The sequence below is a fragment of the Aptenodytes patagonicus genome, chromosome 17 (genome assembly GCF_965638725.1).
Source record: "Aptenodytes patagonicus chromosome 17, bAptPat1.pri.cur, whole genome shotgun sequence".
Taxonomy (NCBI): Eukaryota; Metazoa; Chordata; class Aves; order Sphenisciformes; family Spheniscidae; genus Aptenodytes; species Aptenodytes patagonicus.
Window position 1 is genome coordinate 1770166 of NC_134965.1, and position 25570 is coordinate 1795735.

The 25570-nt window shown below is 44.0% G+C and overlaps 1 protein-coding gene across 1 annotated transcript in view; it reads right to left on the minus strand.

Moving 5' to 3' along the window:
- Positions 1-25570, minus strand: part of GALNT17 (polypeptide N-acetylgalactosaminyltransferase 17) — a 226719-nt gene that overhangs the window by 136200 nt on the left and 64949 nt on the right. The window contains exon 3 of the mRNA XM_076354461.1: positions 8809-8975. Coding sequence (XP_076210576.1) covers positions 8809-8975 — 167 coding nt within the window. The remainder of the gene's footprint in view (positions 1-8808; positions 8976-25570) is intronic.

Here is a 25570-nt window from a genome sequence, read left to right on the forward strand (position 1 = left end):
AGCAGCAAGAGGCCAGCTAGATTGCCTTGCAATACCTGGGTATCACCCCACTGAAAGACAAGAATAGAAACAAGTCACCTGTGGATACCAAACACTAGTGCTCTGCATTTCTGACGGAGATTTTAACTGAATGGATTGCTAGAAATGCTGCAAAACCCATCTGAAATAACTTAAACTACATCAAAACTGTGTATGAGCTTCACTATCCTTTTTACTCAGCCTCACTAGTACAGTCTTGGCATTTGCTGTATGTTTTCCAAGCTTTGCCACTAGCAAAGTTGAAATTCCCCCTGCTTTTATGACAGGATGAAAGAGACTTTGGCTTTGTTCAGAAGATCCTCATACCGTGTATCTTCTGTTCACTGGAAACTGCAGATCATTTAATTATGTTGTCTAAGCCCGTATATGTACTAGGGCCGAGAACATAATGGATCCGTCAGCCTGCAGTCATTACCAGCATTAAACTTTTTGATAGTTACAAGTATTGAGTATAAAAGACACACAGGACTTTGGATGTGGAAGCATATGAAAGGTTACGGTAAGGGGTAAGTACTAGTATGTGTTTTCAACAATTTGGAAAAGTGCTAGTGCTCTGCTAGAACCTTTGATCCTTTTACTTCGTGGTGCATCAGTTAAATGCATGAAGATCTACTGATGAGAAGTACTCTTGTAAAAGCTAAGCAATACCACTGTGTACCAACACGGACTCCTAACACCATGAAAGCAGTTTCTGAGAATGTCTTTTATCCCTATGAGGCTCCAGGACAGCAGAAAGTTAAGATATAGTCTGTCACCCCAAATTATAATCTACTACCCTTCACACATACTCTCTCTCCAGGAAAAAAAAAAAAAAAAAAAAAAAAAAGAAAAAAGTCTCCATTAACATAATCCACATGGTAAAATACTTGAGACTATGAGCACATGTGAGGAGTTCCTACATGAAGGAAACACGGCAATGGAGAGCAAAAGAATAAACAGCAAGTCCCATCTGCTGGGCTTAGCCTGAGAAATCAAAGGAAAATGGACTATCTGTTCCCTTCCCTTCCATGCCTTCTTCCAAGCACATAAAATGTGCTTTCTTCAGACTGCCTTTCTGGGATGGTTCCCCTCACATGCCAATTTCCCAAAAGTCTCATTTCTCTTTTATGCTGAAGTGGGAATAAAAAGAATAAAGCAAATGAGCCCCTTCCTCAATTCAAAGCATCTGCATCACATACATACATAACTCAGCAACTTCCATTTCATGCTGAGCCACTCAGAGAAAAACCAATATTTTATGGAGACAACAACTCTCCCAAATGGTTTTAAGGAGACAGAGACACAGATTTTTTGACAGATGAAACCCCACAAGCATAGCACCAGCATCTCACGTGTTTTTGTCAGAAGGTAAGTCATTAATGCTGCAGACCACTGCATTACAGGCTAGACTGAACAATTAAAACAACTTTCAAATTGGAGTTTTAATCTCAGTTGAAGGAAAACAGGAAAAATCTTCATGGGAATTGTTTGAGCAGCTCAAAGGAGAGTATAGCTCTAGTGAAACAAGGAAGAATTGTAACGTCATGTCTCAAAGGCAGTGAAGGGTGAAGCCTGAGAGATTCCTATGCCCACCACGCTATGTAACAGGCAGCTCATCAGAAACTCCCTAGGGAGCCACAGCTGCGTCCTCCTCCTTTCTGAAAGGATGCTGGATGCCAACAGGTGAAGAACTGATCTGCTGAGAGCACTATAGCCAGTACAGCACACCCGTGCACCTGCGAAACGGTACAAGGTGACCATGGAGAGCCGGTGGAGAGGATGCTTATGATTAGCATCATTCTAACCCACCATCCCATTCATTAGCAGAGGCCAGAGTGCCCCTCTCCTGCCTGCAACGCATGCGACAAGCACCCCTAATGGGTTGCTACCCAAGTGGAGAAACACTCGAGAGAGAGAGACGAAAGCATTAATCAGACATGGGAAATGTGGTTCCAGACCCTCTCTCTGCTAAGGGCGTCCTGTATAGCCTTGCACAGATTTCCGGGCTTAGCTCCCTGCCTTCCCTCCCAGTCTGGCTCAGCCCACAGCACACACCTTTTGGGTGAGAATTCACTTTTCTTACGTGCCTGTGCAAGCCCTAATGGAGAGGATGGCTGCACATCCGTGCTGACCTTTGCCAGTCTCTCACCCGTCTGAGCTGGTTTGCAGCTCTGCGGGAGGAGGGCATGGTGCACAGCGGCTGCTGAGCACCATTTTGGTATTATAAGATACATACTTGGCACTCAACTGGGCATCCAGACAGCAGGCACAGGGCTTTGTATTTCATTTCTCAGCGCATCCAGAAGTGCAGGTGTGGAAAATCCAGTATTAGGTAACAAAAGTGAAATGCCAGTCTCCGGGAATGCTCTGCAAAACTCCCGTTCAAGCATCAAGCGAGCCTTGGCCCAGGTCTCCCCTCGCCAATGAGCAGGACTGACGTGGCTGTGTCAAAAAGCATCAGTGGAAACCCCAGCGCCAGCACAGCCGCACTGTCAGAGCTCCCCTGGTCCCACCAATGCTGATCCTGCGGGACCAGATGTGCTCAGCTTCCTCCACGTGAACTCCAGAGGGCTGGAAATCATAACTCACTCACAAATCTAATCTTAATCCAAGTCATTTGAAGTCATTCCTAATTTTACCTTGCACTTCCCTTCACTCAGCAGTCACTTCATTGAGTGCCATTAGCGTAACAGGAAAACAACTCGTGGCAGCTCTGACGCGCATTGTCAGAACGCGTGGCTCCAGGCTGAGGATGCAGAGAGCTGTTGCATTAAGGTCAATAGCACCAAAGCTTTTCATCTGTCATATTCACTTAAGAAATGTTTCATCCCCTATTGTTGTATCTTTGCAGCACGTCCCAGAGCTGTAAAAGGAAGGTTGGGAGGTCTGAAGTAGTATGCCAGGAATTAAATGACTCGCACTAATGGACAACAGCAGATACCCTTGCTTAAGGGAGTCAGCTTTCACACAAACTGGCAACCTGGCCTTTGGATCTGCTATTTTCAGGACTTCATGCAAACTACAGCAGGGGAAAAAGCATCTCGCAGTTCAGATAACTTGCTGCCATTCTCCTCACCTCTGTCTTGCACAGGGTCATAGCAGTGCTTTTGCCCCTTCGGCTCATCGCTGAAAATGAGAATATCCATTAGATACTGAGCCGATAACACTTTTAGCATGATAATCAGCCCAGTGTTCATAAACTGAAACTCTGGATGCAAAGTAATAACAAAGAAAGTCAGGAGCCAAGATGGAAGCAAAGCAGTGGCTCCCCAGCTCACCTTCATCCTTCCTAATCAAAGGACCACTTATTTAGGCCATGCACTCATGAGGTATCTGAGTGGGTGGATCTACATGGGCTACACAACCAGTAATTTGATCTGCAAGCAGATCAAATCTATCAGATTTGATATCTATATATCTATCTATATATCTATCTAGCAGTTCAAAAGCAGATCTAAGCACTGCAATGGAATCTAGAGACTCCTTTCTCTTCTGTACCCTATGGCACTCTTCCCGCCCCCCATGTCACACATGGATGTCACACATTCTTTGAGGAAACCTACGGGACCATCCTTCAGAGCACACCCACATCATTCCTAAGTCATGTTTATTAAGGATGCAATCAATATTTGCACATGGAGGTATTTGTAAACATTTGGTCTTTGCCACTGCACGAGCTACTTCCAGGGAAGATTTGCAGAGAGAAATCCTACTGAAAATGCCAGCAGGTACAATTTCAATCCTGCCTTTTCTTCTCCATCTGTCCGTATCGATCTTCAACTGAAGGGCAAGTCCAAGGAACTAGAATCCAATAGACCTGTTGCTCTATTAAAAAACCCATCTGCCAGCTGCAATGACTTATGTTATCTATTGCAAAGTATTTTGTCACCCACATGAGCTTTCTGGGAAATAGGCCTGCCGGAGAAATTGAACCACTAAAAGTAACCATGTGAAAGACATTAGCCCAGAAGCAACTGCAGGAACATCCACCACGCAGTTCTCCACACCATGGAACCTGCCCAGATCTACCCAAATCCTGCTGAACTCCCCAGAACTAAACGTGGGAACTGCCTGGGGCCACACAAAGAAAGAGGCAAAGATCAACAGCCCCAGAGGAGCTCAAGGAACTACCAATAGCAGAAAATCTCTTATACAGCAATGCCCAGGTGGTCCTAGGGAGTGGACTGCACCTCCTCTACACCCCTAAAGAAAACATAGTTGTGTTTGCCAGGCTGAGGTGGGTGGGAAAAGTCTACAGAGCCCAGGTGTTTCTGTTATCAGAAACACTGAAAGCTGGAGGACACAAGAGTCGGGGCTGGGAGTGCTCCAGTGCCACAGGGGACACCAGCAGTCCCTTGTCCCACGCTCTCATCTCCCTGAAACACCAAAGCCATCGTGGGTTGGATTTCTGCAGCACAAACTCACAAACGAAACTCCTTCAACAGGCAACAAACAAATATGAGAATTTTTGCAGCGAGACTCGGAGCCAGGTGAGTCTCCAAAGCTTTTGATGTTTGCTTGCAAATATTGAAGAGGAAACTGTGAATCAATTCTCATACAGGGTTACAGGCAAAGCTGGTCCCACTAGGTGCATTCGGCTGCAAGTTGCTGGTTCCTTTGGTTCACCAAAAGCAAAGGTTTGACAGAGACAAACCAAGGTTTGCTGCTGTCCTCCACGCCCTGGCAGGGCCTGAAAGCCTCAGACCTGAACACCAGTGGGACAGCACCAGGTCAGCGCAATTAAGCAACCCATCTTTAGTTTGAGCAACTGGAATAATTAGGCACTTCGGTTGGACCAGTGCCTAGGAAAAGCTGAGATATGACTCAGCTTCTTGCAATTCTGTTAAAACCTTCCTCTAAACACAAACACACACGAAGCGCAAGCGAGCCAGCTCCCAGGAGAGTGTGCACGAACCGCTGTTGTTGCTGTTGAAATGAGCTGCAAGACAAGAAAGCAATATATTGAGTCACAGCTAATATGTTACACCGAGGTAAATTACAACCAGTAGCATGTCTCCCCGAGTGTAGCCAGCTCCTTTAAGCAGTCTTTTATCCAAAGGTTTTCTTCTAGACCAAGCAGTTTGCTTTTCAAAGAGATATTATCCCAGATTAAAAACACTAAAAGACAGACAGCAAAAAAAAGCAGGTGATGATTAAGCAACAGACTCAGACAAAGTGTGCAGCTGCGAGATAACGCAACGTCTCAGGGGCACGTTGCTGTATCCCTCCAACAACCTAGGAAACATGTTATCACTCAGAAACACAACCTGCGCACTGGCTTTGTAATTACACCCTTGCAACAAACACAAACAAAAGCAGCCTCCAAAAAAGTCTTTATAAAGTATAACGTGCGGCTCAAGGGAGAAAGGGGTTCAAACTACAAGTCCCCAAGCTTTTTCCTTCAAGGAGGGATTGGTTTTTTTCCCCTCCATTACAATACATTGGTATCTTTTATCTATTTACAGCTCAGATATAAAGAATCAGAATGACCATGTTTATTAACTTTTAATCTCTCATGGCATACTTTTATGTTGTGCAGTACTGTTGTACATACCACGTTACAAAAAAGATAAGAAGCGTCTAATGAGTCTTCAGAAGCAGTTTGTTCCAGTCTAAAAACTACAGATCACCTAAAGGTTTTGATCGTGTCTGTGTAACTAGTCAGTGGTCTACCTGAAGGGCAAATAATAGCCGGGGTGCCCAGGGTATGCAGTTCTTACCTCCATCCCTGGGACTAATTTTAAAACTTGAAGTTGACTTGGAATTCCCAGGGGCCTTTTAGTATTTGGTTTGGGAACATGTTTCGTTCTTCAATTACCCATACAAGCTGTATTTCCTCTTCACGTCTGTGTAAAGTGTTCTCTGACAAAACCTACACAGAAACCCCCCAGCATGCAGCCCAGAGCCACGGACTTTCTTGAGCCTTTAGAAAATTTCCCAGAAGTTGCTTCTTGTAACCCACCAGGGTACAACACAGCTACTGTTTTTGAGATCCTGCTCTCTGAAGGTCAACCTTCTTTCAGGTGTATAAAACTGAGCCCAAAGGCTTTGCCCGGGCTACAGCGACAAGCTGTACACCCTCAAACACACACAGCTGCTCACAAAAGGCTGCAGTAATTCCTCCTCTTGTTCAATCACAGCCATTGAAGTCGCACCCACACAACTCCGTCCTCTGCTCAGCGCTTGTGCTTGATTCTCCACAATTCATCTTTAAATCTTAGAGCTCGTGAGAAACTATCTTCCTATAATTATTTTCCTCTACAAGCCAAATCCATATATTACAATGACTTTGTAATATCCAAAGCATCAACTATATGATGTTGCTGTTGCTGCTCACAATTATTTCCTAGCATTAGTGGGAACTATACGACAATGTTATTGCCATTAATAATTCTTTGCTGTCATTGAAGCTCTTTGACGATGCAGAGGGTGAATGCATGGGTCCCAGAGATATGTTCTGGTTTGTATCATTTCTTTTACATGAGAAAACTAGATTATTACACGGTTGGGAGGAGCTCTCCATAAACATCTGCCAAGTTACCTCATTATCTTCCTTCAAATCCCTCCTTAAAAATCTCGTTTGTCATGATGCCTACAAAGACTCAACAGCATAGTACTGACATTACTAACCCTACTACCAGCTAACAGCATCGCGTTGCTCCCTACACCCACTCTCCTTGCATACTTCCATTGCAAGGTTTTTGAGGACAGACCTTGGTGTTCAGGTGTTGTACAACCCGCAGCACAGCCCTGGCCCATCACGAGGGACCCTGGATGCTCATGATGCCGATGCAATCAATGCATCCTCTTGGTGGGATGCATAGTGCACGTTGCCTAGGTGTGCAAGGAGACTGGGATCTTCCCACCTCCTGCACATGATATATGAATTTGTCCTTCAATTTAAAGTCATCTACCTGCATCTGCCTCCCTGGACAGGTGGATGCCAAAAGGCACTGCAACACAAGCCAGGCAGCTTGGTCAGCCTGAATGGCACAAAGAGGAAATCCCAGAGCTGGAAGTGCTTGAGCATACTACAAGCTTTGGCCACCCATCTCGCTGCCCTGTCAACACCCTGCCACCATCCAGCCCCATCACCAGACCACACCAGCACTGGCCCAGCCCTTGCAGCAAACCGCCAGAGAAGACGGTGCCTTGCAATCTCAGTGGCGAATAAAGGGATTTCATTCCGCATCCTCGCTGCCAGCTGCAGTCTCAGCTTATTGCAGGGGGGGAACGTTTTTTGAAAGGATTCATTTCATTGTCCTGTGCCTTTCAATAATGTCTCCAGAGTACTTGACTCAATATTAGCTTCAGTGCTGCATACTGAATGACGGGTAGAGGCTGTTTAAAAACATATTTCTTTGTGCATCGGTAGAGAAGCTCAGTAATTATTACCAATGCATTCTCTTTTAAAGAGCGTTCTCTTCACCCCATTGATATGGTAAAATTTGGAGAGGAACATCTCATTTTAGTATTTCGAACCCTCTAAGTACTGGGCAATGCTAAATACTGCAGCAACAGATCACCTGCACTTTCTCTTCATGAGCCAAATAGTTCCAGCTCTGAAATCCCATGGCTTCACTGGTGCACATCATCCTAGCTTTTGTACTAGAGCCACTGTGATTTCCATCAGCTGAGGAGCTGCCCTCCTGTTTCTTTTACTGGTAATTATAATTCATCAGCTTTCTATGGTGCTCATTACTGTGGTATTTGAGTGCCTATTTTTTACAGGCTTGAGTAGCTTGCTGTATACCATCTCATCTCATCACAGACAGACGAGCAACCTCTCAGACTCCCTCTGGAAATAAGCTCTCTGTGTCCTGCACCCTCCCTCATCTTCCCTTCTGATCACAACATCCACAGCACATGTCTATTATTTTTTAAAATAATAGTACAAGCAGGCAGTACAAATAAAGAAGGCAGTAATCAACGTAACTTAACCATTTGCTGTTCTTCATGGAGATTTTAACTACCCTAATGACATTATCCCACTGTATACTGGGAAAAACAAATCTTGGAAGAATCAGAGTCTGAAAATGCTTCTACATGAAACCACCTCCTGCAGCTTTGTGTTCTCAAAAGCCAGAAGGGAAGGTACTGCAACAGTGACTGAGAGCAGGTTGAACCAAACGACACGTGTGTAACATGGGAAACCTAACATCCCCCTCCATGTTTTGTCGTGGCCTGACTTGAGCAGGTTGGGTGCATTTGTTTCCTCTTCTTTCTCTCTACTTATCCTTCTTATATCAAAAACATATTATGAGAGGAAGGAGGGCCTCTACAGGGTCCCAGCCATTTATAAAGCCTGGGACTTTATTCTACAGATGGGGAAACTGAGGCACACACAGAGAAAACGTCTCGTTTAACACCACTGCAAGGGGCCAAAGCAGAAATAACTCACTAGGCTCCAGGCTTTTGTCCCTCAACTCTGTGAGAGGTGCATCTCTGCAACAACCAAAAGTGTTATTATTAGAAGCAAGGATACACCTGAAACCAGAACTTCTGGATGCTACCGTGAAGAGAAAGGTAAGATTGCTCTCTGGTTTCCTTTAGCCTTCTAGCTTTCAGCTACACTTTCAAATCCAGAATTATCTCAGATTTTAACTTTGGTTTGATCCTGTTCCTTTTTTGCTACAGAATTGGTGTGCCAGCCAGCACACCCACCACCTCACACCATGTGCTTTCCCAGCAGTGTCACCACTCCCAAAGAAGCGCGACTCCTCCGTGAGATTTTAAGAAATTAAACACCCTCCTGATGTTTTGGAGATCCTAGATCCCAGTGCTGCTAACCTTCATCACTGTTGTCATCCACAAGGATAATCTCCTTCAGGAGGTGAGCTGGCGTATGATTAACAGCGCTGTGCACCGATCGCAGGATAACCGATAGCGCTTCGTTCACGAAGATGAAGATGATGGAGATCTGGGGTAGGTCCTTGCCATATTTCAGCTCTTTGCACCTGTAGCACGAAGGGCAAAGAGAGACAGGGTTAGCAGAGCACACAGTGCAGCGCTTCTAGTCAGGCACACATTTAATACACAGTGCAAGACAATGGCTGACATCCCACAGCTTTGCACAGCCCTGTATTATAGCTGCCTGTGCATAATTTCAGCAATGCTGTCTAGGAAGAGATAGCAGCAACAGAGAGTATCCTCCAGGCTCAGAGAGCACCAAGGGCAGGGTGCAAATCCAGAGTTCGCTTAACTGAGGTTGTGTCTGCGTGTCTGTGTACGTATGTCTGTGGGCATGTAACAAAAAGCAGGCTCCAGAACTGAGAAAATGGCTTTACCATTTCAAGTGAAACTCCACATTCCTATTCTGTTTTAAGATTAATAGGTGGTCAGAAACGAGCTTTGTTCTTAAACGGCACTTGTGAATTTTCTTCCCATTTGCTTTGGAACGAAACGAATACGAAATGACCCTTGGTTAAATAGCCTTAATAAATGTTTTAGCTCTCTTTGCAGATACTTCTGAACACATTCCTGTTTCTGAAGTACCCCAGCAGAGCATTGCCATGAACTGGTGTCTCTGTAATTCACAGCCACGTTAGGTTAAAAACAGAAACTTGCAATCATCTCTCCGGGTTTCATGAGTAATTGCTTAACTTAACCTGGTTTTGTGGCTGGGTATCAACTTAGACACATTTCTGACTATCAGAGCGGGACAGAAGTGGAAGGAGCTCCCAGGTCGCCTACCAGCCAGCATCATCCCTGGCAAGCAACAGGTTCACGTTACATAGATACACCAGACCTTGAGACCTAGGACACCCATGGAGCAGAACTAGGGTAGCTCTAAGTGGAAGAGGTCTTCCAGGTAACCCACAGCTCTCCAAGGAGCACACATCGTTCTCAAAGAGATACAGGTGTTGTTTTAATACCATACTTTATCCTAACCAGAAACCTAATCTTAATAAAGTACTCACAGAAAGCAAACAGGCAATCTTTAACTACTTCAAACAATTTAATCAAACTCTCCAGCTTTCCCTACAATAAATATCTGCGAGGGAAGAAGAAAATGAGCCTCCCCGCTCCCTCTCCGCATTCATGACAGATTAGACATGCAACATTAGCAGTGTTCGCAGAATTACAATGAGTGTTTACCAAGTAAATCCTGTCCAGATAAGCAAAGAAAGACCAAATGCACAAATGACATCCCAGCATCGCTTCAAGCTCATTGACTCCCCAACAATGACTCTGTATTTAATTGTACTGGGTGTTTCTTAGGCAACAGCAGGCATTCTTCAGACTCCAAAATGAGACTTGGGAGACAAAGATTTTCACAGAAACACAGTTCTTTATGAATCTTCTTTAGTTAAACAAGTATGCTGGATAAAAACAAGGTTGTATTTCTTGATTTAACTATTGCCTACCCTAAAGCAAGCCAAGCTCTCTACAAAAGGGAACGTACCGAACGCTGGAAAGGATCTTCCAAAGGGAAGAGCTCTCTTTAAAATGAACGAACAGTCATGATGGGGTAAAGCGACAACTGACCCTGAAACCCTGCCATGAAAGTCAAACTAAACTGACTCCGAGATTAAAAATCTGCTTTTGATATATGTCGATACCTGCTAAGCTGAAGAGAAGGTGGTCACAGGAGCAAGAGTATTTCCTTTTAATCATTGCACACCTCTGGGAAGCCTTCCCCCGGGGCATGCTTCGGGGGGGATAAAGAGCTCAGTTTGTGATCAAAGAGGTTTAGAGGAAAATCCAAAGCTAGCCCTTTGAGGTTCATCTCCTGCTCATTCGCATTCACCCTGCACCACTCTTATCATGGTTCTCCTTCCCTGATTGCTGAGGACAGGAGAACAAAGATACAGGGAAAAGAGATAAGTCCAAGGAAGGAGCGGGCACACCAAATACCCGCATTGTTCTTATGCACAAAGCTGCAATTCTCCAAAGGCAGGTGGGGGAGGCAAAAGCTTTGCATAAACACTGTGCTCTCTGGTGGCTTTGGTTGCAACCAGAGGAGTGGGAAAGGCAACAATTTAAAAGCAAATTAACCTCAAGTTTGTCAGTCTTCCTCACACAGGCTCTCTTCAGCAGCTGGTTGAGCGATGCTCTCTGCCTGCAGTCATTTGCTATCGGACTTCAGCCCTCCGGGCTCTACCGCAGTGGTTTATTACTGACAAGCTGACGTGTCAACCAATATTCATGCATGCGTGCAGGAAAACACCTGGTGCTTCTGGGCTCTCCTGGGGCCAGGGAGGTGAAAAAGGAAAGAGGAAAAAAAAAAAAAAATGCTTGAGCTCAAACATAATTAGAAGGGCCAGTGGAGAACTTGTTAGAAACAGCAGGAATAATGAGTATGTGAGATGGGAAGTGGTGGGCTTCTGGTTGTTTGGTGGTTTGTTTATTTTCTTCTAAGCATTTTAAATAGAAAAAGGGACTGATCTGGACTCTGTGGTTCAACCTTATCGTTCAGACCATTTGCAGGTGGAGGCACAGAGGTTTGACTGTTTTACTCCTAGAAACATTCGAGACAGCAGTTTGGGGCGGATTTACTGTCTCTCAGCAGGTCAGCAGACCGGGACCCTGCTGGTTCCCACCAGCAGCAGGCAGGCGAGGCTGCCAGGCTGCCCACCGCTCCAGCTTACGGAGCTCCATCCTCCATCTCCACCCTCCCGTACCCCAAAGCACACCACCTTTTCAACCCTAAGGGGCTGCCTTTTCTGCGTAAGGCGGGAAGATGCATGATGTGAAACTTCTGCTGCCTTCAGCGTTTCAAGTGCAACCCAGAGGAACGGCACAGAAAGACAGCGCCAACCCCGGGTCCCAGCAGGAGCAATGACAAGGGGCTCGGCGGACGAGTCCCAAGCAATGCACAGGCTACCAAACCCCATCTGAGACACATCTTCCCCCTCTGCCCACGGTTATCACCCTCAGGCGAGAAAGTGTTTGGCTGCTTGCCAGACAGTATGCTCAAAATTCAGATCCCAGGCCAAAATACTCCTAAAAATTAGGATTCAAGTCTCACTAATCATCCAAAAGGGGACACACAGGGCCAGAATTGGATTCTAGCACAGCTGTAGTCCTCAGCTCAGACTGTGGGCTGGTCTCTTCAGGGATTAGCAATTAATGAGATAAATGTGATATTCAAGAAGGTTCTCAGGGGAGCTTGAGACAAGAAGCTCTAGGAATAAACCTGTTGTGCTGAGATATTTGCCAAGGTTTTCTAGAACCTGAATTAACACCAAAGCAAATCCATTTCTTACGTAGGCTGGAAAACGTTCGCAACTCCTCACATCTTCTAGGAGGAGAATCTCAGGTTTTATTTCTAACGCTCAGCTCACACCATATCTGGTCTGCCCATAAGCAAGTCTTGGTCCAGTAAGTCGGATTTCCAAGGGAACACTGCATACATTTGAAAACTTTTAAATTTAAATGAAATACAATGGAGAGACCACCACAATACATTCCTGTTGGTGTCAGTGATTAGTTACCCATAGGGTTAAAGACGAGCACCTCATTTTAAATTTAAATTTGCCCACTCTCAGTTTTCCATCATTACCAAAAGGCTGTCTCAGAAACTTTTCCCCCCCATGTATCAGGTGCTCATCAGCCAAGTGCACATCTGCACGTGGACCCAAGGCAGAGCTGCATGACAGAGGCACTGTGCCAGTTTACAAAAGTGCAATACCTGGCCTTCTACATCTGAAAATACTTCTGATTGGAGAAAATTGAAGCAGGCTGTGGTTGATCCCTCACAATCTCCTCTTTTGCTAGATGAGAAACACTCGAATGGCACAACACAAAACAATACTTACTTGCCAACACCTGTAAACTAACTAGTGCAGGTTACACAATGACATTTTCCCTGCTAAATCCCACTCTCTTCAGTTAAATGTAGGCTGGCATCTGCTTGCAGGATTTATATCAAAATATCGTGAATCAATAGCAAAAAGAAACAGATCCCTTACAGTTTTGTCTCTCATTTATATCAATGGGATATCAGAATAAGAGGCATTTTATGCCCCATTAAATCATGCTTGACTACATCCCATTAAATCATGCTCACAAAACACTCTAAGTTTTGAGAGGCTGGGGAAAACCACCTAACATATGGTATTGGGTTTAATTTAAGGACCTCGCTGAGCTCTCATTGAGAGGCGTCGCTTGTCCTTAAAGAAGGGAGAAAGGGGGTTTACTCCATCCTTGGTCCAAGGCTCAGACACATCTTTTTTCACTTCAGAAACAGACTGACAGACCGACCACAGACACCAGACCCAGCATAAACCTCTGCCCGGCACGCCCACGGACCAACTCCCAGTGTCCTCACCACCCATCCCGCAAGGGCACCAGGGAGGTGGACAGGTGCGGAGGCCACGGCACTACTGGACTGTGGACACTTTCACCTTTCTCAGGTATGAGATCTTTATTCTACATGAAGCCCAAGTTTGCAATCAGGAGAACGCATGAAGTAACATATATATACACGGAGGACATTTTTTACTGTGAATTCTTTGCGGTTACTGCTTTATGTAAGAAGCCATTCAGAAACAAAAGAAGGATGAGAAGGGGAGATGGAGGAAGGGGAAATATGGCTGAGTTTATGCTGAACAGCTTGGCATACATCAGGCTGCATTAATCAAGTCAGTCAATTTCAAAACAAACAAACAAAAAAACCTTAAGTTTTGCTACTACGTATGTTTGTCTGCTGCAGGAGTCTGCCTTTGAATCCTCCGATCATTTGTTTTATGCTCACCACACAGCTGTAAATCTACTCTTCAGTGCAGCAAGTGAGATTAGGATGTTTATTTGCTGTCTCGGTAACAGAAAAGGGATATCATATCATTTACTGCTTCGTGATCCCACAGCAGAAAAATAACCTGGAATCACAGCAAGCACTCCTGGAGCACAAAGAGGCCACAAAATGGCAAGTAACATTTAAAAAACTTCTTCCTGCTCAGTGATTTAACATGATCCACTCTATCACTCAATTAATACATATCAACTGTCTTCTGGGGCACAAAGCTATTTCCATCAACCACTTAGAATCACAGTGTCCAGTATCAGGCAACGGAGAGCCAAACTCACATGGCTTCTATACCTTCACTACCCCAGTACAAGCCATTTATCAGCACTAATGAGTGCAGCTTATGACCAACCTGGAACATGGACTGTTCCAGGACAAAACCCACACCCACTTGTCTGATCCTTCAGCTCCAGATCAAACCAGGCTGGCACAGAGCTGACAGTGGACTTCTGTGCCAATGGTGTGACTTGATAGACTGTGTATGGTGCATCTTCTCCTATGGAGGACAGGTGCTGTCAGGCAGCACCTTTCACCAAAAAAACAATTTAATGAGAGAGACAATAATGCATTATATTCTTTCAAAGTCCATAACCACAGACAACAGCACCATTACCTCATACTCTGGAAAAAACGAGCAACAGCATTCAGATATTAGTCCAGAGAGAAGCTGGACAGACAGCTTTGCAGCTTGCTTTCCTCCCAGGGTATTTTCCTTCCCATATCACAAAGCAGAAATACTGCTAATACTGAGAGATCCAGTACCCACTAATCCCAGATGCTGCATCAAAGATTATATTAATCGCTGATTCTTCACTATGCCTCACTCAAGCCATCCACTCCTGACAGCACACGCATCTATTTTGTACAGAATCTCAGATCTTCAAGACCATCAGTTTTTTCCTAATTTGTGCCGTTTGTACTGTCTCCTTCCCCCCAATTCCAACATAAATATGCCTACCAAAGTTTTAAGTGGAGATTAAATACCATTAAGCAGAAAGTATAGCTGTCCTCATTTCCAGTGAAGAGGCAGAACTCCATAAATTTGAAAAGCCTGCTTTGGTCAGATGTGCCCTGGTTTTCAAATATGTCCAATGTTTTAAAGGTAATGCTTGGATCTATATAAAAAAACAGACTTCAACAGGCTATCTGAAAATGATCCCTCAGTAACGAGATTTTCCTAATGATATATTTCTAATAAATCATTCCTAATGCCTATTAAGCGTCATGGATTATCCAGCCTGGAGCCCTCTGGAGCCATGTCTCCAACTGAGGGATGGGAGTGCAACAACATGCAGAGGTTATCTGTCAAGATCCAGAGAGAGACAAACCAGTAGGATTATCAGGTGGTAAAGACATATTAGGAAAAAAAACACTGAAGGAAAAGTATCTGCTGCTGCAGACACAGAACCCCGATGGTGTTTTCAAATCACAGTTTTAAGCAAGGTAAAAAAAAAATCTAACCTCATACCCCCTGTGCCTTAAAACACTAGGATAAAACAGTCTCACCATCTGCTTTGAGACACATTTTTGCATTGTATGGAACCACACAGACACAACAGTTTTGCCAACAGCTGTTTTCCTCCAGGCTGGTGCCACCTCAGTGCTATCCGAGGCACAGTCTGGAGCATAAGCAGAGGTTCTGCTTGCAGTTTTGGCCATTCGCCCCTTGGTCTGCAAATGAATGCCCCAAAGCTGATCTCCACCACAGTCCCACCAGCACAAACCCTTCTGCAAAGGTCACTTCCAACTCTATGCTCAACTCAGTTCCGTACTGTCTGGGATGCCAACACAATGGCAAGTGAAGCCAAACAGAAAGTTCAAGAAATGACAATAAAAACCAAAACCTTCTCATAAATGGAAGCACTCAAACATGCCCTACAGCACAAGGGAAGAAGCAACACGCAGGGGTTCTGGGCAAGACCACGGTGCCTAAGCCAGAGAGCAGAAGCTACATCAGAGCCTGGGGGAGGACAACCATCTTCCCCTGCTGCATTTTTACATTTAAACACGGATCTAACTGGTAACTGAAGAACAGCAAAAGATCAACAGAGAGCCAAAGGCAGTGCAGCTATATCTATGTGGGGTCTTACAATATAATAAGAGGAAGGATAGGCCTCCCCCCACCCCCCATCACTTGCCTGCCCTTGGTTTAAAGCCCTTCCCACATAAGCTGTAGCTGAGGTTCCCAATCTGACACAAACCTGCGAGCCTGTCCAACAGGCATGCAATGTTCTGGCAGGAGCAAATCAGGCATCGTGGCTCCAGCACAGACCATCAGCAAGGCAGGTCAGCCGCTCGCCTTGGCAGTGAAGTCTTCCTTAGTCAGCAGCAAAAGGTGAGGTCCCGAGGGGCTCCTCAGAAACCACCGCCAGCTGCAACACCAAATCCCATGTTCCTCTCCTGGATGAGGACACAGAGCAGGACTAAGGTCTGACCTCCAAGCTTGGGCAGCTCGCTATGGGCAACAGCATCAGCACTCCCTTCATTCAACTCCTCCAGGACTGATCACACTATTTTCAAGATAAATATATGCAAGTGCAGAAAGGCAGAAAAGGCAAATCAGCCACTGCAGGCCAGGCTCAGGTACCATCACTGCAAACAGCAGAGGAAAATACCTCCTGAGCCTGTGTCACAGTAAGCAGAGCTCATCCTGGCATGCATAGCAGGCAGGCACGGGAAGAATTCAGAGAGTTACACTGCAATTTGTTCACCTCGTAATGTAGCACACATCCCTGCCCCATACCACCACCGAGACAGCCAGCAGAGCACACAGGTACCTTGTCCACACACACACAACATCCTTGATTGGAAAGAAAGCATCTCTGTTTAGTGCTCCACAAAGCATAGGAGAATTTTACCAACTCCTTACATTCAATAACTAAGAAGAGCTAGCAAAATTTTCTATATGCTGCACACAGCAGGAAAGGGCACTAGCACGCTTAAAATTCCCAAAACACAAAGTCCCACCCTATAGAACAGCAGTATGTAAGACCAATTCCTACTAATTTTGAACATCAGTGTAAAGTAACTGTTGTTATGAGAAAGCAGCACACCCTATTTGGAGACTTAAATGTGGTGCAGGCTTTAAGTTTCCCACTTCCACCAGTGCAGGAATGGTCACTACTTGATAGCTGAAGAGGTGATGCAGAATAACGCATACAACTGCCCAAAAGCAAATTACCGGCAGACCAGGAACTTAGAAGTCTACTGTGAAACCTTGGTATCACGTTAGAGTAAGATAATTTCTTACTTTCTCCCTGCTGATGCTCAGCCCTCCCTGGCCTACCCATTGCTTTGTGTCCTTCCTCCAGCATGAAGCCGGTAGGATTCCCCACCCTGCTCACCCAATATACGAAGGACACCATGCATAGCAACTGTGTTACAAGCACAATGGCCAGGCTCTACTCTGCTTTGGGTGGATGTCAAGTATGAAAAACACACACAGGAGAAAAAGTCAACAAAGTAACAGTAGGTGGCTTTTTAGCAGCAACTGGAACAATTTAATTGGTTTGACTAATGTCTGGCACAGGTAAGGATTAGGCAGCATCATATGAGATAATTTTTGGAAGCACACAGCACTGTGTTATGCTCTTAAGTTAGGGAACACATTGATGGCCACATGCAGGTGTTGGACCCACTGCTTCTGCTGCCACATGGCAGAGGGTCTCGGGAGCAGAAACCCTCTGTGCTAGCCTTGACGGGTGCTTAGGCTGATTGATGGCCAGTGTACCTGTTTAATAGCTACACTGTCATTAGCTTTGACGCTACACCATTACCCATCTGTGCAGAAATGCCCTTTAGGGTTGTTCAGGACACAATTCTCCCACGCTGCATGAAGGTGACATCCCTTCTACATGCCCTTTTGAAATGCCAACAGCAGGAACCCGCTGTGGAGAAGGGTGAACACCCATGGTCTGCAGAATGCCCCAAGTCTTTAGGACTCTATGTTGCTCCCATATCCTACCAAGCTACCCCTATAGCTACTAATGGGGGTCCTCCTGGACCCCTCTCCATCTTTTTTGTGTGATCAGCCATAATAAACACTCATGAACTGGGCAGACAGAAATAGTTAGGCATGAAAATCTGTGTCAGTTGTACAGTGGCACAAAATGGACAGGGAAACCCAGATCCTACATGCCTGTGGAAGAAGACAGGGTACACAAAGGCTTTGGTGGTTCTGATTATGGAGACCACACTTCTTCATAAAAGAAGATCCTGATAATGGGTTTTCAAAGATTTCTTCCTCTCCTACATATTAGAGTGGCTACATATTCACACACACACACTTTTTATTTTTAATTCTGAGCACCCAGTAGTTCCCCAATCTGGCTCCTGAAGTATAGTTATTAATCATTTCTTTGCTGGCCATCACACAAAATAAATCCAGTTAACATGCTTATCAGGAGCTTATCCCTTCCTGACATTTCATTCTTGTATAAGGCTTAAGGGTTTGAATATTTAAATAGGCAAATACTCTTTTGATTAGTAGAATAAATGATTCTTGTTACTTACTGTCCTTAAAAACACTGTTAGCATCATGAAAGTGCTCAACTACATTGGCACAGCTTTTACAGCATTTTGTAGATTTTCCTACAAAATGTGGTTCAGCAGCAGAGAAAGAGTTCAACTTAATAAGCTCATACATTTTTAAATGCCTTTCCTACAATGATATACAGAACTGCAACATTAAAGCTAAGGGTGCATAAGAGACAACTTGGTTAGAATTTCTGCAGATTAAGTGGAATTCTCCTCAAAATTACTATCATATAGATTATTGTTTCACCAAGCTCTTATAAAGCCAAGCTGATCTTGCAACTTAAAGAATTATCAATACATCTCTCAGTGCCTAGGAAGCTCTGACCCTTCGGTTCCCAAAACTGCACTTTCAGAGCACTCCCCAAATATGATGTACCAACAATTTTACCCCATTATAGAGACAGAGCATCAGGACTCTTGTGGTGGACCAGGGTCCCAAGAGCAGGTTAACAGTGTGGTTTATAATCCCACAGCCAGCCTATGGGTGCCTATCACCAGGTACATACTTTTCAGGATAGTGCAAGTAATGACATCCACTGTTTCTGCTTCTTGCACAGAGCCCCCCAGCTCTTTGCCTGCTCCTCATCAGTCCCACAGTGACAAAATACACCGTAACAAGTTAGGGCTAGATACAGAACAGTGCCTTTGCCCTGCATGACCATGTTGCAAGAAGGTGAACGTGCCTCCCTCAGGGCCACACCTGGACCTATCTGGACACCATGGACATCCACAGCAGAGCTCGGGACTCTCAGTTTGTCAAGAGTCTTCAGGAGAAGGAGGCTGCTCTCCCCTTAACTAAGGCATCCATTATTTAAGCACCACATGATGTTGTTCAAAGTTAACATTACCATTGCTCCAAATGAGGGAATGCAGAAATTAAGTAGTGAACCCCAAGGCGACAGGAGGTCAGCAGGGCTCAGGAACAAAACCCACTAGTCCTGCTGCAATGGCTCTGCCAGTCCCTTGGCCCTTTTGTCATCCCAGGCAAAGCGCATCAGACAGGGAGAAAAATTAGGAGCATTTTTTTGTCTGGTTGTTTTAAAACAGTCCCCTCCAAACACAGCTGAACACTGAATAATGTCAAAATAGGCATGGACTGAAGGAACAGGCTTTGAAAATGGCTGTCTGTAGCATTTTACAAAGACGAGCATCATTGCATCAAAGCAAGAAGCACCCTGACCTCCTATGCGGTGCGGATCCTGAGCAATCAGGCTGCGATGCAAGGTCTGCTCTTGACTTCATCGCCAAACTGCTGAGCAGATCCTGTGTTTCCACCGAGGAAGGACTGGCACCACACCAGCCGGCACCGTCAAGCAGAGGAACGCTGACTCTGCTACAGAGGGGCAACCAAATCCTCAACAATTACAAGCTTGTAAGTGTTCAGAGATCACGGGATGAAAGGCAGTAATGTGAAATTGTAAATTAACAGTGCATGTTTTGACATCCTCTATTAGAGGTGTCTACTACTCATGTAGCCGATCGTGGAGACACAATACTGGATGTGGCTAATTAAGAGACATCTAGTCTAAGGCAGAAGTCAAAGCTTCCTTCGAGGTCAATGAAGAGACACTGACACTGCCAAAGGACAATTTTATTCCACCCCTCTATCCGAGGTATAAGTATATTGCTGTCTGGTAAAACAGACTGACGCAGCTATTTTTTGGGTAGGTGGAAATGACTTTTTTTCTCCCTTTTTTTTTTTTCTCTAGGCAGACCTAGACTGAATGTTCAGATGAGCACATCCAGTGAAGCGAGCCCTTACCCTCCCACGAGAGCCTCCCAGGCCAGTGACTTCAGGGTGACAATCACACCAGCAAGCTTTACCAACAAGTTCACAGCTCTACTCAGGTAGGTTGGTATAAAACTGTCGCTGCTGTAAGCCTCACCTGCCAAATTTAAAATGAAATCCTTGGTAGATAGCCTTACCGTAGGAGCGTCTTACTAGAATAGATCTCATGGGAACTCAAGATTTTGACATACCCAGTACATGCTTAGGGCAGTGAATAAGAAAAGTGGCCAACACTTGTGCTGCCTGGAACACAGGGTAGAACGATGCCATTGCTGGAACAACTAGTATAAAAATGATGAACTTAAAAGGCACAATGGATTTTTAGAGATAGCTCTTCTTTTTTGTAATAACAGATCCACTCTGCTGACGGGTTTATGAACTGGGAAGATGAAGAGGTTTTTAAACCTTTTCTGTTATGTACAGAAATCACTATATAAGTTTACTTAACCTCTGTCAGAATTAGATCAGCTCAGCCCTGTCTGGCAAATTTCTGCATAGTGGAAGTCACACAGGGAGAGTTCTACAACCCCAGCGTCAGCGTGCCAGAGCTGGCACCACCGCAACCCACCCACTCATCCATACAGCTTAGGCTGCTCACCGAGGTCATGATAACACACCATTTGGTAAGAGATACGTACTGCTTCGTTCGGAAAAAAAACCAAACAAGTCACAAGCAATATCAAAAGGGTCAAAAAACACAGGATGGGGTGATAGATTTTGATTTGCATTTCTACTCATATTCCAATTTCAGGTACTACTTAACTGAATGCAGTTAACTGGTTATAAATATTGGTGCCCCCTTAATGGTAGGAGACAATTAAGTACGGAGAGGTTAGTAAACTTGAAGACAACATAGGTATTTAGTGGTAGAGTTCAAAAGCAATGACTGGCCACACTGTCTGTCTGTACTCTAGTTTTTTCATGCAACAGGTTTTTTCTGGTGCAATAGATGCAAAAGGCCAAGCGTTCACTCCAGTATGCCAGAAGTTTCCCTTCATTCCACAGTTGAAGATCCACACCACCACTGCTATTCTGTGATTAAACTTGCTCCTGTATGACTTCCGTACTGTTAAGGGTTCCATTCTCCACCTCTTCCAAAATAAAATACGAGAGGCAAAACTGGGAGACAAAACTGACCAACTCGGAGCCCAAGCATACAGAAGAGAGGTCGTCCAGTTTACCCCAGTACAAAACAGTAACACCATTTACATACCTACTAGGCAGGTTAGGGAGGGATCCAAGCCAATACAGCCAGTCAAACAAGAGCTGAATTGCTATGGGGTTAAGAATAAAAAAAACTGTACTGTAATTTCTAATGATGAGTTGGATATGCCCCATGAGTTGCGTATCAGACCTTTTTTGCTATGCCTATTCAACGCCTGACTTTATCTGCAGAGAACCAAATGACAACAGATACACAGCTACCTAGCACAAACACTTTAGAAAGTCTTTTACTATTACTTAAACCTAGAAAACATGATTTAAGGCTATAGATCTGTTTGCTGCTGCAACAGAGACAGTAACAGGAGTATCTGAAGCCTGACACACTTGAAATCAGCTCCTTTCTTACCCTGCCACCACCAACAGCACCCAAAGGAGATACATATATACAGCAACTTCAGGTTGTAAATACAGACTGCCTTATTAGATGCATTAGATGCATTTTTAGGCAGCAGTGGCCGTGATATACTTGATATATAGTTGATATGAGTAGACACATATATATACTTGATATGAGTAGACACAAAACACAAACAGCAAACCTGTATGGAAATACATCCAGTGACACATGGTCTACACCTTCCGGATACATATTCGTCATTTACCTATACACATCAGAGGTTTGGGTCTACCACACAGTAAGAAAATTCAGGAGTCTTCTTCCCTCTCCTCCTCACCTTATGAATGCCATCTGACTTTTACCCACTTCCCACAAGACCTAACTCACAAAATCTTCTCCCACCTATACAGCCAAACTTAACACATTAATACACAGCCAAGATTGGGCTTTTCTTTTCTGCCTGCAGCCAGTAGCTATTCACAGATCCCCTCCCAGCCCAGCACACACTCTGCTTTGCCACAGAAAATCAATACTTTGTATTGCTGCAGCTGAAAACCTGGGAGGTAAATTCTTATATATCAATGGTGCACTGATTGGATTGAATGATTTACTTATGATTGGGCTGCAAAGCACCGTGGCTGAAATTACAATACGTTATAAATCATGTTATAATCTTCTTCTGTCTACACACACAGTGTGCTCAAACGCACACAGGCAGGTTCAAGCTTGCTCAAGTTTCCTTAATCCAGTCATATAGACTGCTTCTCAGCTGTTACTTACATATCTGTATTGCTTTTTGACTTTAAATCTCAGTAGGAAAGGAAAAACTTTGCATGTCCTTCTGAACCGTTGACAAGTAATTCCACAAACTAAAGATATTGATTTCAAACAAGCTTCATTCATGTTCTCCTCACAAAAATAAAGCTTCACCAGGAAATGAATTGATCTTCATTTGGCTTTTGTAAAGATTATGAACAAGCTTAAAAGAAAGCAAGTGTTCAGACTGCTATTCATTTTGCCACTTCCTAATCATGCTCCATTCATTGATTGCTTATTTTAGTTTGTATTTTGCTGATTCAGTTGCACATGTCTTCTTGCAAAAGGGATTATCAATATTAAATCAATTGTGTCTACCCTATGAAGTAAATGGAAAAGCAAACCATTTTCTATTATCCAAGCATCTTAAAAGACCTAATGCCATCTGGTAAACATTAGTGTTTACAGATTCAGAACACTAGATTCTCATAAACTATTTCTGATCATTAAAGCTCTAAAACGCCCCACATTTCCCTACAAAATTTGTTTTTTAAAGCACCTACCTTTTTTCCATGAAGTATTTTTCAGAAATGTTATGCTTTATATTTTAGAATTAGGGTATCAAAAATACGTGCTACAATTTAAACATTTAAAGATATACAGGCATTTCTAAATGCACATTACTTACTCAGCAAGTTCTAACAAGAAATTATCTACTAAAGTTGTAAAAACAGAACGTGCAGAACAGGATTTATTTTTGTGAGGGGCTCTTGTAATAAAGTTATTAGGTTCAGACATATCCAAGGGACATAAAAGCCAGAGCAATTATGAGTCTCACATCCACTTATCCATCTCTCCCCATGCACATGAGCTATTTCACATATATGAAGAGCCATTAGAAGATCCTTGGTCTAGGATTTACTGAACAGCCACAATTCGGGGACAACAGGGAGGAGAAGAGGAGGAAAATTCAGTAATGAACTCTAAAATTATTTCAAATGATTCACGTTTTGTGGTTGACTCTCCTTTGAAACAACAGCCATTGCCTGCAGGACAAGCTCACCCACTGCCCGGATCACCCATCCCTCTGCCCTTCCCAGCGAGCTGTACACATTCAGACCGGCAGCTCAAGGCAACAACCTGCCGGCCACGCGAGCCAACACACCAGACTGCCACAGATGCTGGAAAACTAAATAAATTACATCAGGACCGACGCTGTCAGACACCAGTGTTTGACTCATACCTCTGCCTGGTTTGGCTGTGAATATGCAACCCATTCAAAAGCTCCCGTGGCAACAGAAAAGCTCTCTGCAATACATGGAAACAGATGAGTAGCACAAACACACAAGCTTTCATTTCCTTGGAAGGCAACTTAAAAGTGTATCCAAAGCTTAATTTGGTTCATTTATTTTCATAAGTATAGTTTAGTCAGAAGTATTTATGATAACGCAGGTATTTTTCAGCGCCGGAGTTCAGAAGAGCACAAAAGCAAGTTGTTACATTATACTAATCCCATCCTCTGCCAAAGTGTGCATTTAATATTTATTTTTACATTAGTAAATGTTTTACAGCACACTTCATTGATAGAAGTCTTCTCTGAAGCATCAGGTTCCAGACTTATAAGAATAGGGAAAAATTTTGTAGTCAGGAAGGGAAAAATTTACCATTAGTGGAATCTATTGCATAAAAAAAAAATTAGGTACCGTGTATATAAATCCATGGTCACAGCGTTTCAAGATTACACTATGCAGCACAATGATAGTAAGAGAATCTCCTCACAGCCACTAAACAAACTCTAGAGTTACTTTCCCAAAAGCACTTTCTCACTGACTGAGTGTAAAGAAGATATTGGGGGTTCTAAGCACTGAAGCCTTTTGACACACTTCTGACTCCATACAGAGCATGCATAGTCGTCAAAGTATGCTTCGACCTTCACTTCAAAAGAAGAAAAAAGAAAAAAAAAAAAAGCAAGCTGTCCTGTGTCCTTATCTAAATCCAAAATAGAAATAAAAAAATAAAACCCTAAACTTTTCAGTAGGAAGTTAGACATTTTCAGTTCTAGGGTGATTTTTCACAGCACTCAGAGGAGGCAACCCTACCTGCCTGCATGCATCTACAAGGCACCACACTGCCCTGTGCCATGGAGCTGGCTCCCTTTAAGAGGTCATAGTAGTAGGCAGAAAAAAATAATCAGCAAATACCAAGCACAGTTGGAAAAGCGTGTCTTTAGAGACTCTTACTTGCCCAGTTTTCAAGAAAAAGAATGACTAGAAGTCCAATAACAATCTCTCCATACACGTATATTGGTATGCGCTGAGGAATAAAGATCAATACCAGTATTTATTCAATAGCCTGCTGGTTTGTATTAGCACTGGAAAAGCAATGCAGCAATAAAGCAGCTTTTTCCTCTCGTGCAAATCATCCAAAAGCTGCAGCACCGTCCCTGGGGAGGCAGGTGGTGCACATGGCTTCCCCGGCGCCAGGCAGTGCCTGCACACACAACACAGCAGCAGTGGCTTTTCAGATCTCAAGTGCCTTGATGATGCCAGAGAAAGAAAAACCTAATTGTTTCAGGTCTGAAGCTGAGTTTGCAAGTATCCTCCTACCCTCATGATCTTCAGAACAGAGAGGGGACAGATTCAGCACAACCTCAAGCGTTCCTCTGGAGAGCACAAGGAACACGCACAGCCTGGCAGAATAATAATGCCTAAAGCCACACAGAGATCGGACAGATTGGGCAGGATGGCATGCATGGATAGAAAATATCCAGCAACCTGTCTCTGAACTGCAAAACTGATCTAGTTTTGGTGAGCCTTGTTCTGAGACACATTTCCTTTATGCCAGAGCTTTGACACTGATACTCACTGCTTGATTTCTTTACTTGCTCTCCCAGAAAATTTTCAGGTGACATCCTTCCAAGTATTGGAAAATACCACTTTTCCTTTTTTATGGCTTAAGCCATAGAAGGCCAAGGGCAAGAGTGTTTTTCACACAACGCTGGATCAGACCACAACTGTCTAGCAGGAGAGAAGATAGACAACTAGTTCTGACTTTTTCCCAGAAATTAAAGTATCTTTTAATACATTCCCACATGCTATTCAAACAGAATTTCACATCTGAAACAGTCATGTTTTTTTTTTTCCTTCTTACACTGTCTTGA